A 17,760-nucleotide genomic window follows, 5' to 3' on the forward strand; every position below is an offset into this window, starting at 1 on the left:
GCATAATAGAATGAATTCATTGGGTTTTTTTTTATATAATTTTAAAAAATAAATTAGTGAAACTTTCAAGTTACTTTGCATATCACAATTTTTTAAATCTGTTTTGTACAATAACACTTTTCACTACTATTTATTATTATTTTTAAATCATTATTTTCCTTGTTGTACTGTTGTTCTGCTTGAAATTTGAATCTTTAGCCCTACCTGAGATCCTGAGATTTTTAATGATATATTTACTGAAATAATTCCATATTATTCTGCATTCATCTTTCTCTCTTTATTTTGACAAGTCACTCATCGTCTTTTGCAGAAACAAGCATCTTGATCTTTATCTTTATTTTGTCAAATCTTAGAATTTAGTCTCTTGTGGTCTAAAAAATGAACAGCAACAGGTTCAAATTTATAATTAAAATTTATTTATAAAGCACTTTTTTATGCTACAAAGCAACACAAAGTGCTTTACATAGTTGTTTTTTATATACACTTTTCTTTTTTTTTAAAAAGGCATTTAAAAATATACTAGAATCTCCTGTACTTTTTTTTTTTTTTAAGGTAGAATGCTTTCTGTCTGGCTGGTGTGTCATAAATCTGCAATTAGTTTATTCCTTCTAATCTCCACAGTATACACACATTCTTATGAATAACATCCAAAGATCTCAGTCTTCTTCCATGATTTATCGGAGCAGAGCAACTAGATCCAAGACTAGATCCAAAAAAAGTTTTGGTTCATGGCTCTGTGAATACAAATATTTGTATCCCTTGCCAGAAAGTTCTCCACTCCATGTGGTTTGGTTTTCACTCCGATATACACAAACAACTATAAGACTTTATGCATTTCATTTGTTTCTTGTTTGCTTTGCAATTATGTCCAGTTATTCATTCAACTTGTGCACAACTGAAGTCTGGTGAAGCCTCAGGTCACTGACAGAAGTACGATGCCCCAGACCTCCAGACCCTCAGACCCTGTGTAATGTCTGGAGGACATTACACAGGGTCTGAAAAGTTTTTTCTTATATTTTAAGTAAACTAACAAAGCAGTACAGTAATGTGTGTATTTAATTCATGAGGAAAACAGTGAACTGAATCCAAAAAGATATTAGTCTCAAATAAGTTTTAAGAAAATGGGGAAAGCTTAAAATGGTATTTAAAGCGTGTTATTTGTAAATATCAGGATAATTGTTAATATTTTCAGTAAAAATCCTTTGCTTACAGCCACAGCCATAAGACTGCATGTGATTGATTTCACAACTCCGTTTATGGTAAGTGAAATATTATATGGACAGGGTTTTGGCAAAGTAAACTTTAGGTAAATGATTGGCTAGTTCAGATGTTACCAAACACAGCGTGGGAGGAATCTTTCTTGCCTTTGATCTGGTCATGTGACCCAAATGGTTTACCTGTGACCTGAATGAATGGACATACTTATTCATTTTTAGAAATAAAAAATCTGAATGCTTTCCGTTTGCAAGCTGACCACAGTCTGGTGTAAAGCGAAGTAGGTGTGTTTTGCTGTAGTTCCCATCAAGCACAGCTTTATTGGTTTTTCTTCTGTGGTAACGCTCCCTTTAAGCAGAGCGATTCCAGCTGATATTGGAGGGTGTAGTTGATCATTAACAAGCAGTTCCAATTTATTTTGAGAAGTGATGCTGTCAGGTAGCATTTTACTTCCCACTTGAGAAACAGCAACTACATTCACTCTTTGAACACAGCTGTGTTTAGAGCTGTACGTGGCCCAGACACCTATCAGTCCAGGTAAGTTGCATTTTCAGATGTTTTCTTGACCAACAATGAGGTGCATAAAGAGACTAAAGTACATTTAAGTTAGGGAAATTGTAGGTGAAAGTTTGTTTTGATACTCAGACACAAAACATCTGAGTTGTGACATCTTTAAGGACATATGAAACAATTATAAAGCATTTTTCAAAAGTTCTATTTATGAATAGCAATGTTTTCTTCAATATTAGCAAGTTGTGGTTTTTTTTTATTTAAAAAATGTTTTAAAAAAGTATTAGCAAGTTGTTTTTATTCTTATTCCAATTAAATTTATGTCTTTATTATCATAAATTACATACAAACAGGAATGTTATTAACACTATAAAATTACATACACTATGCTATTACTTGAGTCATGATGTTATTATTAGCTTTCAAAGCCAATTTGAAAACCTAATTTTGACTTATAAATGCAACACACTTAGGCAAACCGTCAAACTGCTGTAGTCAGAGCATCAGTATCTGTGACCCACAAACAGAAAAGAGCTGAGCTCACTCAAGCTTATCTCACAAATCATTAGTGATGTGTCGGTATCTCCTGATTGGAAGATATACAAAGTTATTTTCATGGTGCGTTCATCAGTGTCATCATGTCACGTTGTGTTTCAGGCTGAATCATCCACACTCAAAGGGTCCAGTGGGTCAGGATCCCCAGGGGTTATATATATCATTGGTGTACACACCTGAGCAGTCAACCTCGATGTATGCAAGCTGTCATAAAGTGAGTGTCACGGCTGCAGAACTAAGTACATTTGAGATGATAATTTCTGCTGTTATTAGAGTCACAGACAGGTGGTGAGACGTGATGTCAAACAAACCACAGTGGCCTCATCTTTTACAACCATGGCTCTGAGCCATAACCAGTTATAAAGCCTCTGAAAGTGTGTTGTGCTTTTTTTTTTTTTTTTTTTTTTACTTGGTTCACTAAAGAAAAGGATTTAAACTTTTTTTTTTAATTTGTTTTTTGGCTTTCTTTTTTATATTTGACAGCTCCTTTTCTGATTCATTAATTATTCTTAATTATTTTTTTTATCCTTAAACTCTCATCTCTTTAGGGATCTACACAGTCATGTCTGTCCACAAGCAGACGAGACTGGCACTGCCCAGTTTGCCTGCAGACCGCCAGATTCCCAGTTCAGACTAACTGTGGCCATTTATTCTGTGGTATGATGTCACACACACACACACACAATCACAGACTATCCCATTTTTCTGACCCTGAGTGGATTCATCTTCTCTCTTCTTCCACTTGCTAATATTTTAATATCAGAGTCCTTCAGTGTGCTTCAGCTCTACTTGTAGAACATGATCAAAGATCGCTTTTAGCAAGTGTCAAGCTGAATTCCAATAACGCTTGAACTTATCTTGTCCAAGTTATCATTTGTTGTTGTTTGTTAAGTGTTTGGCAACATTTTGAAAATTTGAGATTTGAATTGTGCCTGTAAGAGCATAAAAACAAAGATAGCTTTAGGCAGTGTTAGGATGAAAACATGGTGGAGTGAAGGACAGCAGTGCCTGAGAAGCTTATTTAAGTTAATTATCTACAGTAAAATGTGAATGAAAATTCAAAGATTTTTGACATAATTCTAAACAAAAAGCAGTTGTATTTGCTTTGCAAAAATCTTTACTTTATTCTTCCTAAAATTACATATCTATTTCCTTAACTTGGAGTTAATATTTATGCTACAGATAAACTCTTAACCATGACAATAATTGTCACAGGTTAGTTTTTTCTAGCAGCACTCAATTGCCCTCATAATGCAGCTGTTTTACTGGTTTCTTATTTGTCTAACTTAATTTAAAAATCTTTTTTCATTTAATCAATGTCCATTTTGCTGTTGTTTTTTTTTTGCTTAGTCATCATGCTGAAGTGTTATAAGTTTTGTATTTCATCCCACAGCTTCTTGTCTTCTAACCTACTGGAAACATGGGTCATGGTTAGACGCCATCAGCTGCCCTCTCTGCAGACAGAAGGTACAGATCACCTGATGATTTCCCTGTAAATCATAAACACACGCCGAGTGACGACGTGAAATAAAAATACTGGTATTGTTTTTTATAGGTCATCGTGCTGTGTAACCTGTTTAACGAGACGTGGTCTGACCAGCAGTCGAAGGAAGTTCTTGGGGAAATTACAGACTACAACAAACGTTATTCTGGAGCCCCAAGGAAGGTCAGTAAAGTTCAGTGCCTGCGTCTGGGAGTGTAAAGTGATCTGAGGGTGTAACTTTCTTTTAAAGTTTTGAGCTTAATATCAGGTGAGATTGAAAGGAAGATGAGGAGTCTTGCTCATATAATAGGTTTGGTAATGGGGATTACTGTTATGCAACCAAATCAGACAAAGAAGGATCCGGTTAACATCCCAGAAACACACCCAGAAAGCAGATTGGTTTTTTTTTTTTTTTTAAATACGCAACCTTTTGGTTTCCCACACAGAATCACAACCTGTATTGTGAATAAAAGAAGTGGTGGGGTATTTTTATATAGATGTAATTACCATTTTGTTTTTAAAACATTTAAGGGGACTAATGTTTACTGTAAATGTTAAAACATGTTTGAATATATTTGTTTTGCTGAATGGATCCGACATGTTTTTGAGTCTGACTTGTAATCTTTACTGTCCCTACCAGGTAGTGGACTACCTCTGTGACGCCCCCCTTCTTCTGCAGCTACTGGCTCGCGCCATCGGGACGATGGGAGGGCTTGTGTGGCTATTTCTCTTCCGGGTTGCCTTGTGCTGTGTGGGGACTGTCATTTCCATCTCCTCCCCTCCTGTGGAGCCTTTGTCTTCAACATCGAGCCCCCTGGAAACTGACCCCTCCCTCTGTAGATTGCTGGGCATCCTGGATGATCTGGTGGTGGTCATTTTGGTGCTCATCTGCGTTATCAATATCAACCAGCAAATGGTACCAGAGAGGAGACACTCTGCAAATGCAACAACCTCGCAGGGAGTCTTCTAGAGCTCTGTGTAGCTGGATGCAGCCAGTGTCAGCGTATGTTGTTCGACTTGTACTTTTACTGGATTTCTACTCTACTTGCGTAGTTGGATAAGTCTGTGCGAGAATATTGACAACGGCACAGCTAGCTGGAAGTTGGGAGGTGTCCGAGCCTCCCAGACTGTGGACTTCAGGCCTGCTTGTAAATGTTTACAGACCTTATGCAAGTGTTATATCGACAAGTTAAAGCTATGCAGCATGCTGTTCAGCATCCAAGAAGTTCTGAGCTGTGGCACTTTTAATCCAGATTTATGTAGAATTGCATCTGTTGACTGGACAGAAGTGACACCAGTTCAGGTTTTATTAATTCTCTCTTTTTCCTGTTGCTACTGTGATTTTGTCTCTGTAAATATGTGATATTGTATAAACTTGTTTTTATTGTTTAAATAAAAAATATTTATTCTCTAAGAAGGCTTAATTTTGGCATGTTTTACTTCGCTTTTTTTTTTTTTTTAAATTCACAAAACTAAACATTTAAAGAAAAAGTCATCAACTCTCCTCCTTGCGTTAAATCCTAAAGGTAAAGGTAAAGACCAAAAAGAAGTACAACAGGAAGTAAAAATGTGTATTTCACCATATTTTCACAGCATCTGTCACATAGACAGCGTTTTATAAATCTATGTTGCTACACCAGGCAGCGGCATTCTTGAACATGCGCAGCCAGGGTGAAGGTGTGAGAGACGGTCTGAGGTCCCTCTGGGCCCAGGGCCACTGCCAGGCAAGGGTGCAGCGTTCAGGGTGTGGCATCATTGCCAGGTGTCTCCCATCCCCAGAGCAGAGCCCTGCGATACCCTGCGGAGAGCCGTTAGGGTTCAGGGGATACTCCTCAGTGGGGCGACCCTTGTCGTCAAGGTAACGGAGCGGTGCAAGTCCACTGGCGATAATTCGGTCTTGAGCCTGGGCGTTACGGAATTGCATTAAACCTGCAGGATGAAAAGGTTTTTGGTGGATCAATGTCAAACCCAGCAGCTGATAACAGAACATGCAGTCCTGTAACAAATAAGTCTGGAAAACTATTTCTTGTGCAAGATCAAAACTTTCACACGAGCTAACCCATGTGTGCTCAGTTACAGCAATCAGCTCAGTGTTCCAGCTCACAAATATCTGTCAAAACTCTCTCTTTACAGATATGACATGGCTCTGACTTTACCTTCTCCATGTGCAACCCAGACTCCCAGGGCAGAGCCCTCCATGCCTCTGAGCCAGACGGAAGGGGACTCCTGGATCCCAACGCTGATAAACCGGGACTCAAACCTGCCGGATCTGTTGTGAGTCAGCACCACTTCAGAGTCTGACCAAAAATAAGGAAAAGACCAAAAGATTATGCAAAGCAAGACGACGATGAAGAAAAATACCACTTCAGGTTTTTGTTCTGCTTCTACCTGCTCCATCCTCAGCCTCTCCCACCCAACCCAGCAGAGCGAGCAACTGGCAGCCGTTACAGACACCCAGACTAATCGTGTCTTCTCTCCGCCGGAAGTGATCAAACTCAGCCTTGGCCTTGGGATTGTAGGCAACAGTTGCAGCCCAACCTGCATGACAGAAATGTAATGTCACACAGATATTCATCATAATTTGAGTGGTCTGTGCCTGAATAAACAAGTGGTTTTACTTACCCTTAGCCGAGCCAAGGACATCTGCATAGCTGAACCCACCGACAAACACTACTGCTTTGAAAGGCTCAAGGGTTAAAGAGCCTGAGCACAGATCCTGCATGGTGGCATCCCACACCTACACATGATTAGAGGGTTAGATCATGAAAAGCAGAAACACAGCCTCGATTGACACTATATAAAACATTAATTACCTCAAAGCCCGCCATATACAGAGAGACGGACATCTCTCGATCTCCATTGCTGCCCTCCTCTCGGACCACAGCAACTCGTGGCGGCCCCGCAGCTGCAAAGCATGACGATAGTTTGCATACATTTTGACATGATGTATGATAAATAAAAATCTGTAGTTAGAACACATTTTACAATCTGTGTAGTCTTACTAATCTGGCTGATGATGGGTGCTTCAGAAGGATCAAAGCTCAGTTTGAAATATGGCTGCGTCCTCTTGGCAAGGCCCTCCTCTTCCTGTTTGACGCAGACCTCATTGGCTTGGAGTCGCTCCAGCTGGAAACTTGTGTCCTCCCAAAGGGCTCTGAGGTCTGGCAGTGGCTCTCTGAGAACCTCCTGTCCATCCACACAGACTCTGACCTGAGAGATGAAGAGGGGAACAGAAAACAGAAGTCAACACAACTAAAGAGGAAAAAGCTTTTGGGAAAGTTTGTGCCTGTCTCACCGTAGCCTGTGGTCCAAAGCCGCAGGTTCTGCCGATCCGATGGCACTGGACACCTGCGTCGCTGTACCGCTGACAAACATTGTCCAGATCATTCTGTGAAACCTCCAGAACCAAACCCAGCTCTTCACTGAACAGCAGCTCCATGACTGCAACCGAGGCAAAACGCAGCAAAAACTGTTGTTCGTTATGCAATGACAACAAATCGCAGGGAAACAAAACAAATGCATTTAACTCGTTAACCTCCAGCTCCCTGTGAGGACAGCTCAACGTCAATCCCTCGATTTCCTGCAAATGCCATCTCCAGCAAGCAGGAAATGAGGCCTCCATCACTGATGTCATGTCCCGCGCTGAGCAGACATCCTGAAACAAAATGAATAGTCATTCCTCTTTGATCCTTTTTTTTGGGTCATGTCTAGAGGTCATTTTAAGATAAGATAACTTAAAAACTGCTTGACTGATAAAATCAGGTCAGTGGGTGATAAAAATGTATCATGTGCTGAAATGCACAGTAAAACCACCAGGGGGCAGTGTTGTCAGTAGAAAGTTGTAGCAAAGGAACAGGAAGGACAAACCAAAAAAAGCTGGTTCACAAACTGACCCTGTATAAGTTTCTGAGTGGTGTTAAAGCAGGCAGTCAGTAACTCAGGCTGGTCCAAGTCAGGACAGCAGTCACCCAGCTGGCTGTAGCACTGAGCAAGGGCCGAGCCTCCGAGACGGTTACGGCCAGGACTGACAGGAACCCACAACAACACACCTGTATGTAGAAAAGAAAAGGTCAGAGGCAGGCTGGTGTGATGCATAATGTGTTAGACACACAGATGTGTGAAGTGAGGCTGGCAGGGAATAAAAAAAAAAAAAAAGGGAGTTATGCTCAATAAGGAGTTGCTGCCATTACTAACTGGACTTCTTAATACTGAACGACTGGGTTTTGACGATCTGGATGAGTTTGTCATACCTTTCCCATCAGGATCCTCAAGATCAGGTGTCACTGTGGCAGTGATGTCAGGACAAACAGCGTATGCAGATATAACCAGAGCACCTGGAACAGAAGCAAAGCAAAAGCTTTAAAGGGGTCCTATTATGGTATTACTAGTTTTCTGAGCTTTCTACAGTGTTACAGTGTTGAATCCTCATCAGACATGTGAACGGCACTGTTTTTTTATCACCTAAACGCATGTTTGAGTTTGAGTTCCAGCGCTCTCTCCGTTCGGTTTCCATGGCGACGAAAAACGCGTCGTTTTAAGAGTTTTTTCCACTTGGAAATCCTTGTGACGTCCCGGGGGATAAAGTTCGGTGATTGGTTACCTTCTACTGGTTAACAAGGGCATGTACAAATACATCAGGCGGGTGGAAAACGCCGGATAAAGTTATTTCCAACGATGGCTGGTGAGTTTACCAAAGAGAGACATCCTGCTGCATTCGTTGCTGTGGGTTGCTGTTTTCCACTTCGTTTTCAGGGTCTGATTCAGGTTCCAACATGTAGGGCTGTATGCTATGTGTTGACATTGTATTCTGTTTTTTTTTTTTATTGAGTTCATATTAGCCTAATCCTTTTGTTTATGAGATGTTACAATGACGGCGAAAGCAGTTGCGGTGCGCGCTCCCGATGTAGTGCAGTGGCAGCTGACCAATCAGTGGCAATTTATATCTGGCAGGAGGCGGGGCTTAATGTGGAAGAGTCTCAATCCACTCGTTTTGCCCACAGGCTGATCTGACAGCCAACAGAGAGGGTCGGTCTGAAGTAAATACAGCAATTTGTGACAATAACTTGATCAATCCCAGCCCTTCTGGTCTCAGAAATAAAAATAAATTAGCCTGAAATGCACAGAATAGTTCCACTTTAATAACATGAACGCTACAAACCCAACCACCCACACACAGACAGCGAGAGTACCTGGAGCTTTGACAGTCTCTTTCCCCACTCTTGCTGCCATACTTAAAGAGTCCTTGCCCCCATCAATGGCCACTCCCAGTTGACCCATGACCTCACACATGGCTTTGCAGGCCTCCCACAAGCATGCCCCTTCACCAGGCAGCTTGGCAGCCCACATCCAGTTACCACTACACTTCACATCCTGAAACATAAATACAAGGAAATATCTTTTAAAAAATTATCTGCAGAAGTTTGATCTGCAGAGTTAAGCAGGGATAAAGGTGTATGTTGTTCATTTAACTGGGCTAACATGTTATATTGTGTAGTTATTTGGGAGTAACAGAGCCCACCTTCAGCTCTGTGATTCTGGCAAACACCAGATTGGTCAGAGCCTCTCCTACAGCCATGCGAGCCCCTGCTGCAGGACAAACCAGCCCTTTAATTGGCTGCTCCCCAATAGCCGTTGCTGCTCCTTCCAGGCCGAACGGTGACAGAGCAACGACAGCCACGTCAGCCAACGGGGTGTGAAGGGGGCCGACGCATTGTTGCTGTGCAACCAACCCAGTCACAGACCGGTCCACCTGACCAAAGGACAGAGCGAGGACAGGGACAATCACAAAGTGTCTGGTCAAATTCATGTCGACAGACTGTGATATAGCGCACACAAACCTTGTTGGTCAGGTAGCGTTTGGAGGCCACAGCCGGCAAACGTAAAACACGCTGCAGGGCGTTTTTGACCGTCAGCTCAGCAGGAAGAGACAGCGGCTGATGGGTCGGGGCGTGATGCTCCATCTTAAACTCCTTCTGTGGCATCTTCCCCAGAACCCACTCCAGTTGTAGATCGACAGGATGGCGCGACCGGTCAGCCAGATGGTCACTGCCTCCATCATCGTCTACCAGCACAATCTGGGGGGGGAGGAAATTCCACTGAGATGAACACACTTGTTGATCTGCAAACCCGTTCTATGGGGCATTGCATAGGATTCCAACCCAAGCAGCAAATAACCGCAGATCGGTGACACGTGCCTTGCCGTCTCCTGTGATGCTTCCCACAAAGTCAACAGGACACTTCTCTCTCTGACAAACCCTCTCCAGGAAGGCTCTATCTGATGGACGCAGCAGAAGGGCATTGCTCTCCTGATACTCTGCCCCCCACAGCTCCAGCACACTCAGCGTAGGGTCACCTTTCTGCACAGAAAGAGATTCAAGAGAAAAATCAAAACACATCAGCAAATATTTTGCAAATAGAAACAAAACTTTTAGTCGTTTTTATCTGCCGATTACCTTGAACCTACTGCAATAGATGATCGCCCCGGCTGGCTCGCTCAGCTCCTTAAGAACATTACCTGAAGACAAAATCAGCCTCTTAGCTGTAATCTTTTTTTTTTTTTTTTTAATTTTTTTAATTTTTTATTTTAGTTTAAATCTAAATAAATCCATTTCTGGTACCATTTCCTCCTGCTCCCTGATCATGGATACTGCAGACTGGGTTCCCATCACTTCTTTCTAGACAAGCCCTGAGCGCACGATTCATCTTCTGCTCCATCTCAGCATCTCCCCTCTGGACTGCCCCCAGATCCCGGTCGCTGCAGTTGTCCCCCTGCACCTACAGCCCAAGGATGCATTTATAAATGCTAAAAAAAAAAAGTATCATTACTAGCTGTCAGCGTGATTTACTGTAGCACTCTTACTTCAACAGAAGAAGCCGCTCCTCCTCCCACACCAATGCGGTACACCGGCCCTCCGATCTTCACCACCTCCATTCCTGATCGACAAGAGCAGCGAAGCAAAGAGACAGTGAGACACGGATTGATGTAAATATAGCTTTGGGCTTGATTAAAATCAGATCAGATCATATCAGCTAAGTTTAAGCATTACCAGTCTCTGCCTCTTCTTTTTTCACATACGTGTCCTCAATAGACCCCAGACCGCCGCTGAACATTATGGGCTTGATCCATTCTCGCCGCTCACCGTTAGCCAGCCGCATGCCAAAAGAGCGTGCAAAACCTAGGCAGGTCACAGCATGATTTAATAAAACAAAAAAAAAACAAAAAGAAAACAATGAATGGAGCAGAATTCATCAGCATTTCCTGTAAAAGTGAAGGTGAATTGATCATTCTGGGTTGCCACTTTTGACTAACATGCATCATTAAAACAACAGGAAATGTAACAGTGAGCTTTCAGACCTGACAAGACAGGCTCTCCAAACTTATTGCCGTAGTCCGACGCTCCATCACTGGCCTCGATGGCAACCTGCAGGGGTGGGGCGAAGCTGGAGGGATACTCCCACCCCACTCCCTCTGACTCCCAGGGAAGCTCGTATCCTGACAGCGAGAAAATTGTGGGTTTTTTTAAAGAACATTTTTCCGTGCAGCATCTTCATTAAAAGCACGTCTTTCATTTGGTGGAAGTGCCTGGCAGATTATTTTGGATAACGATCAATATTGTTCACACACACATGCTCTGGGTGGGGTACATCATCTGTGGACAGAAGGTCCTACCTCGATTATCTCTTGTCACGAGGTCACAGTGCGCTTAATGAGAAATGACTCACACACAAAGTACAAGTCTATAACTTCCCACCAGAGTTTTAAAGAAGTCTTGTGAGAGGTGGAACGTCTTTAAGAAACAAGGAAAAGAAGTTTTGTTGCCTTTTGTTCAAACACTCAGGATCTCCATGACCTGGACAGCTAATGAACAATACAGACAAGTCTTACGGGACCAACAAAAATATAATTATCAGGGAAACCTAAAGATAGTTACGCTACAACATTTTTTATTTTGACTAACAGATCAGTCAGCAGGTCACGGTCTCTCTCTCTCTCACACACTCACACACACACACACACACACACACACACACACACACACACACACACACACACACTCTTATAAAGCTGATTTGAGAATGTTGGGTATTAACAGACAGCCCAGATAAAGTCTGAAGTTGGGGTCTCAGTGACCTCTTAATTCTGGATGATTTGAGATCAGTTCAGTGATTTTTCAGAAATATTTCCAGACATCTACTTGTTTTAGAGAAAAACCAGTTTAAAAGCTGCTTCATTCCCATTTGATCACCGCAAGAATCCTCTAAAATTAAACTGAACTTAATGCACTGGCAGGGTCTCAGTCAGCTTCCTTACTCTGATGTTTTAGAAATGATTTAGAGATCCGACTACTTAGTTTTAAGGCTGTGACCTCATTATTATATGCTATGTTTTTAAATAGTTTCATATTAATCTTCTTCTGTCAATTTTTTTAAATCATTCATATAAATTTTCATCCAGAAAATCGTTTAAAAAAAAAATACTATTTCAGTTTGATCTTTTATATGAAAAATCTTGATAAAAACAAATATAATCATTACATTTTGATTTGACCCACTTTACATGCTCTCATTGTCTGACCTGGTATGTGCAGGTTTCCAAAGCAGTATCCTGCTGTTCCAGCAATGACGTACCCTCCTCGTCCAGCACTCTGAACGTCTCTGATACGGCCTCCGGTCCCCGTGGTGGCACCGCTGAACGGAGCGACACCTACGCAGTCCATTCACAAACATCATCATCTTGTGTTTAAACAAGCAAAATGCTTGGTGTTTTTTATTTTTTTTTGTGGAGGGGTGGTGGAGAAGGGAGGGGGGTTGTGTTCTGACCAGTTGGGAAGTTGTGCGTCTCTGCAGTGAAAATGACATGTCGTAATGAGCGCCGCGTCTCATATGGGCTCGCTTCGGATGGGTCTTTTGGATAAATGCACTCAACTTCACGGCCTTTTATACCACTGGAAACACAGACAAATTTCACACAGAGTGAGTGCAGAGAGGGAAATAAATTAGAAATGAAAATCACATCCAGTTGCCAGCGGCTGTGCCATTTCTAACATCACCTGCTGTTGTCGCAGAACTTGATGACGTTGTTCTGGTTGCTGTGCTGCTGGGTGCCCATTATGAGGCTGAAAAGAGACTCCTTCTGCTCCTGCCCGTCGATCACCATCCGCCCCCGGAAGAACCAGTGGCGGCTGTGCTCGCTGGGACACCAATGTGCAAAGAAAGCATCAAAGAATTATTAAGAAAAAGGAAAAACAAACCGCACAAAGCAGTCCTGCTAATTTGCCCAGTACAGACAACCCCCCCCACCTGTTGGACTGGGCTAGATCGAAACACTCCACGCTGGTGGGGTTCCTTTTAATCCTCTGGAACATTGATGTATAGTAGTCCAGATCCCAGGAGTCAAAGGCCAGACCTGCAGCAAACACACCACGCAAAACAGCCTTAAATAAAGAAAAAAAGCTCAAGGCAGGAGGAAAACAGTATTATTAAGCATTTTCATTTATCATCACACACATTAACATCTACATGCTCCAAAACGAAGCATAAACAACCCTGTGTGTACATGAACCGGATCATTTCATCACACTGTTAATATAAGCTGATCATTACTCAAAGTTACTTTTGATCATTTCTCTTCTGTGACTGACCTTGTTTCACCGGGGAAGCAAACTCTGATGGTCCAATCAATGCTCAAGGAGACACCGTTTCTAATTTTCTCCTCAATTCGCGAGGAGAACGTGGTGCAGCTTACAAAACCTGCAGTCTAATGAATCTTGTTTATAGGACCCGTTTGTGAATATTAATGATTAGTTAAGAAGCAGAGCATGAACTGCTCAGTACACACACCACATTCTGTCACTGTGGCTGGTGTCAATCAGAACCTGTTTATATAAAGAGACCACCATCACCAGCACTGAAAAAACACTCTCCACTGGTGCATGTAAGCTACATTTATTCACAGTTTTGATCCATTAGACAGAAAAAGAGCTAAAAATGAGTTTAGTCAACCAGTTCCGCATGTTTCCAAGTTAGAATTGATCTCCACTCAACAAACTTCATCGCAGCTTTATTATGTTAGTGACACACACACACACACACACACACACACACACACACACACACACACACACACACACACACACACACACACACACACACTCTTATAAAGCTGATTTGAGAATGAGAATCAAACGCACGTGTCATATAATCAGCAGCATCGCTGCTGTCCTGTGACCTTAACCAGCTTAGTGATGCTGTCATGCATCATGTGACGTTATGACCTCCTTCAGCACACACACAGTGTACCTACAGAGAGCCGCATAACCGAGAGGAAGCATCAAGAAAGAGAAGAGACACAGAAAACAGTCCATTAAATACTCAGAGTCTCACCCTGAGGAGGAAATGTAAAAGCAGTAAAGGGAAGAGATGGAGGTAGCCGGGAAAATCTCACCCAGGTCATCATTTGCTGTTTCCAAGGCAGCACGGCCTTTTCCCAGAATGTCCACCTCAAACACTGCCTGCGGTTTGGTTTCCACGGTGAAAGATGTGATGGGATGGTGATAGACACACTCCGTCATGCTGTCATGCAGACACTCGATCAGTTTCTTTGTATCATCCTCTCCATTTTTGGGCTAAAGAGGAGACAGATGTGTCGCTTGAGAGGCGTGAAGCTCAAATGATAAACAAGTCTGAATCAGAGCTCCCATGAATTATTTCCACACCTTGATGAGAAACCTGCGAGACAGCTCGACTCGGGTGACGGCGCTGAGGCCGGCGCTCTGGCAGATGGACACGGCGTTAGTGGACCAGGCAGTGGAGAAGTTTAACCTTAAAAAAAAAAAAAAAAAAAAAAAAAAAAAATTATATATATATATTTTTATATATATATATATATATATATATATATATATATATATATATATATATATATATATATATATATATATATATATTTTTTTTTTTTTTTTTTTTTTTTTTTTTTTTTTAAATTTATTTCACTGAAACTGAAATGTGAATAATTTCTCATGAGTCCTGGCTTTGTGTTTTGGGATGTCGGACCACATTGACATCTCTGGATGAATATTCATGTTGCTTTTGTAACCCCCAGTCTCACTTCATATGAAGACATTACATTTAATTGCTATTTAGTAGGGCTGTGTCCCGATTCAATTCGATTCCGCTTTCTTTGGATGCCAATTCAATTTAAATTGCGATTCTCACAATTCTTTGATATTGCTGATTTTTGTAGATTAAAAACAAAATAAATCTATGAAACTTTTTTTTTTGCTCGTAATTTTTCTTGATTTCCATTAGAAAAAAACCCCCACAGTAGCCAGATCATCATTCTGCTGCTCTAACACCCCAGAAGACAAGTAAAAAGAACAATAAAAACAATAAAAATGACAAAAAAAATTTATATTGGATTATTTTTATTTTTTGGAGAAAAAAAAAAAAGGATTTTTTTTAACAAAAAAATCCATTTTAAAATTGTGAAGCAAAAAAAATCCAGATTTTCGATTTTTCAATTCGATTTTCCAATTCGATTTTCCCACCCCTACTATTTAGGATTGAATATAAATTCTCAAGGACAAAATTTAACATTTTTTACTATTTATGACCGTTCATATTTAACTAATTGCTTTAACCTTGTTAATGACTGGTTTCTATGAGCCAAATTGTCCTGGAGGATGCTCAGTTTCTCCCTGTTTGATAGTCAAGAACATGCAGTCTCTTCAGACTTGTGCAGATGTCATTTATAAGCAATATGTCTGTGAGGACAATTCAAAACCCTAAAAATCCGACTTGTCAGAAGTGAACATTCACAGGCAAGTAAACAAGCAATACCTGGGTCCAATCTCCACCAGTTTCTCCTCGTTGCCCTCGGTGAGGTTTGGTTTCTCAGACAGAGGCTCTGCCTGCAGGGGAGGACGAAACAGCCAAAGGAGAACCTTCTTCTGCTCAGCATCAAGAGTCTCAGAGCCTGCAGCAGAGTTCAGTGGAAAATAATAAGAACATGGAGAGAAGAATGAAAAAAAGCTTTGTGACAGAGCAAGAGAATAGCCTGAGGCAACACAGTGAATTTATCCTGCTTTACAGCAGTCCTGTTGTCCAAACTGCCCACGTTTTTAAGTAGAGGCAGCTGGGAGAAGCACACTCACCTGTCAGCTCCACATTGTAGCATAGCTCGGTTCTGATTGACAGATGTGGGAAGAGCTTGGCTGCTCTCTGTAATGCTCGCCCGTTCGGCGCTTCATTACTGTAGAACCTCACTACAGCCATGACTAAAGGAGAGAAAGACGTCACGTTATTAAAATCAATCAAAGATCATAAATTTCTGATATCATCTGTCAATAAGAATCAACTGCATCTATAGTAGTAGGTCAATAAATAAGATGCCAAAGGTCAATTGTGATAAAAAAGTTTAAGGAGCATTTTCTCATCTTCTGACTGAGGTCAACCTTTGACTCCAGATCTGTTCAATACAACTCAATGATGAGGCATGTGCTGTCAACGTGACCTCATCTGTTGGTCTTTTATCTTATAACAGATCTGCCAGATTAGTGTCAGTGCTGCACAAAGGTACTCAGATTCCTAACCATAGTGAAAGACCATCAGGGGGGATTGGTCGCCAACTCATCTAGACATGCAACTAAAGTACATTTTATAGCAGAAGAAGAATTGTGTTGTTTTCTATTCTTTAAAATAAAAACCATATTAAAGCCAACAACTATAAAAAGTCAAATTCATAATACTTGAGTTAGGGGTACATTTATTTCTTCATCTGTCATGAAATGAAAAAATACTTTATTAATCCCAAAGGGAAATTCAATATTGTAGTTGATAATAATTAACTTGAGGAGGTTTTGTTCTGGAGGCTGATGGCTTGAATGATCTTCTGTATCTTTCAGTCTTACAGCGGACCTGAAGAAGCCTCTCACTGAACACACTTTGTTGTTTCATCACTAAATAAATAAATAAAAATGTCATAAATGCCATCCACAATCTGATCACACATGGTTTCATTGTTCTATAACTGTGTCAGTTTCATGGCTCATTTATTTCAGGGTCCAAGATAAACTCATTCAACTGCATGCACACCTCCTTACTATTTCAGTGACTGCATGTAGGAGGTCACACACTCCAGTCAGGAGCTTTCTGTTAGTGCCTTGCCTCTTTCAGCAAAGTTCAACATAAAGACGCCTCTTTATCACTGTGATTGATTCAACATATGATCAACTTTCATAAGCAGTAACACGGAAGATTTAGCTTCTTAATAATTCGTCAAAGTGTGGCATGGCACAGCAAATCCATTTCAGTGTGTAAGTCTGCTGCGTTTAGGTTCAGTTGTCCTGATAGTGTCAAGTTCCCGTGTTGTTTTCTCTGTTTGCAAACTGAAGATAGTTAGCAGAAAGCTAACTTACGTGCAGCAGCTTCAGCAGATGACGCGTATTCAGGCTGAAAGTGATCTTTAAGCTCCTCCGTGGACTCCTAAGGATACTTGTAGTCCCGCCTGGAAGAACAGGGAACTGGTTTGGGTTGATTGTGGTCAGTGATTGTCAGGGTAGGATGGATGGAGCCTTCACGTGTGTCTGTGCCGCTCTAACTTATTGACGCATGCGCACAGGAAACATTTGGGGGTAAGATTCTTGTACATTTCGGGAAAGTTTGGGAAGGCCGTGAATGCATCATCTGGGACGCAACATGTTACAGGTTTTTCATCTGATCTTTACTGCATTAAACAACTTTTAAAAACAGAAGATGGATTTATATGTAAAAATGTTCATTTTGATTTTTTTCTTTTCCTTAACAGAGAAGCCTTTCAAACAGCACCAGAGGTCTTTATTTTTATTTTTAAGTTAGTGGGATGATATATATCAAGGCCTTTTTTATTTCTAAGATTTTAACATTAAGTCCTGGAGAAGAGGCTGAAAAAAATTTAATTATTGCATCATATTTTTGTCTGACGTATTAACAAAAATATATAATAATGTATTTATAGTGAT

The 17,760-nt window shown here is 41.1% G+C and overlaps 2 protein-coding genes across 2 annotated transcripts; one reads left to right on the top strand and one right to left on the bottom strand.

Moving 5' to 3' along the window:
* Window positions 1–2,473: 2,473 nt before the first annotated feature.
* Window positions 2,474–4,733, top strand: LOC306759943 (E3 ubiquitin-protein ligase RNF170; the record flags this gene model as incomplete). Its single annotated transcript, XM_079245691.1, has 5 exons — window positions 2,474–2,494; window positions 2,829–2,937; window positions 3,674–3,747; window positions 3,836–3,950; window positions 4,408–4,733. 5 exons carry the CDS (start codon window positions 2,474–2,476, stop codon window positions 4,731–4,733), a joined length of 645 nt encoding a protein of 214 aa, XP_079101817.1.
* A 645-nt stretch (window positions 4,734–5,378) lies between these two features.
* On the bottom strand, window positions 5,379–16,036 carry pfas (phosphoribosylformylglycinamidine synthase; the record flags this gene model as incomplete). Its single annotated transcript, XM_079245692.1, has 27 exons — window positions 5,379–5,692; window positions 5,920–6,060; window positions 6,152–6,301; window positions 6,386–6,500; window positions 6,577–6,668; window positions 6,766–6,973; window positions 7,059–7,204; window positions 7,299–7,418; window positions 7,657–7,812; window positions 8,014–8,097; window positions 8,953–9,133; window positions 9,282–9,512; window positions 9,601–9,837; window positions 9,958–10,119; window positions 10,216–10,277; window positions 10,381–10,537; window positions 10,623–10,696; window positions 10,810–10,938; window positions 11,118–11,255; window positions 12,339–12,467; window positions 12,584–12,708; window positions 12,814–12,954; window positions 13,064–13,169; window positions 14,208–14,388; window positions 14,479–14,584; window positions 15,602–15,737; window positions 15,916–16,036. The coding sequence occupies 27 exons, from the start codon at window positions 16,034–16,036 to the stop codon at window positions 5,379–5,381; spliced, it is 3,942 nt and encodes a 1,313-aa protein (XP_079101818.1).
* Window positions 16,037–17,760: the final 1,724 nt, after the last annotated feature.

This window comes from Telmatherina bonti (genome assembly GCF_933228915.1).
Source record: "Telmatherina bonti genome assembly, chromosome: 8".
Taxonomy (NCBI): domain Eukaryota; kingdom Metazoa; phylum Chordata; class Actinopteri; order Atheriniformes; family Telmatherinidae; genus Telmatherina; species Telmatherina bonti.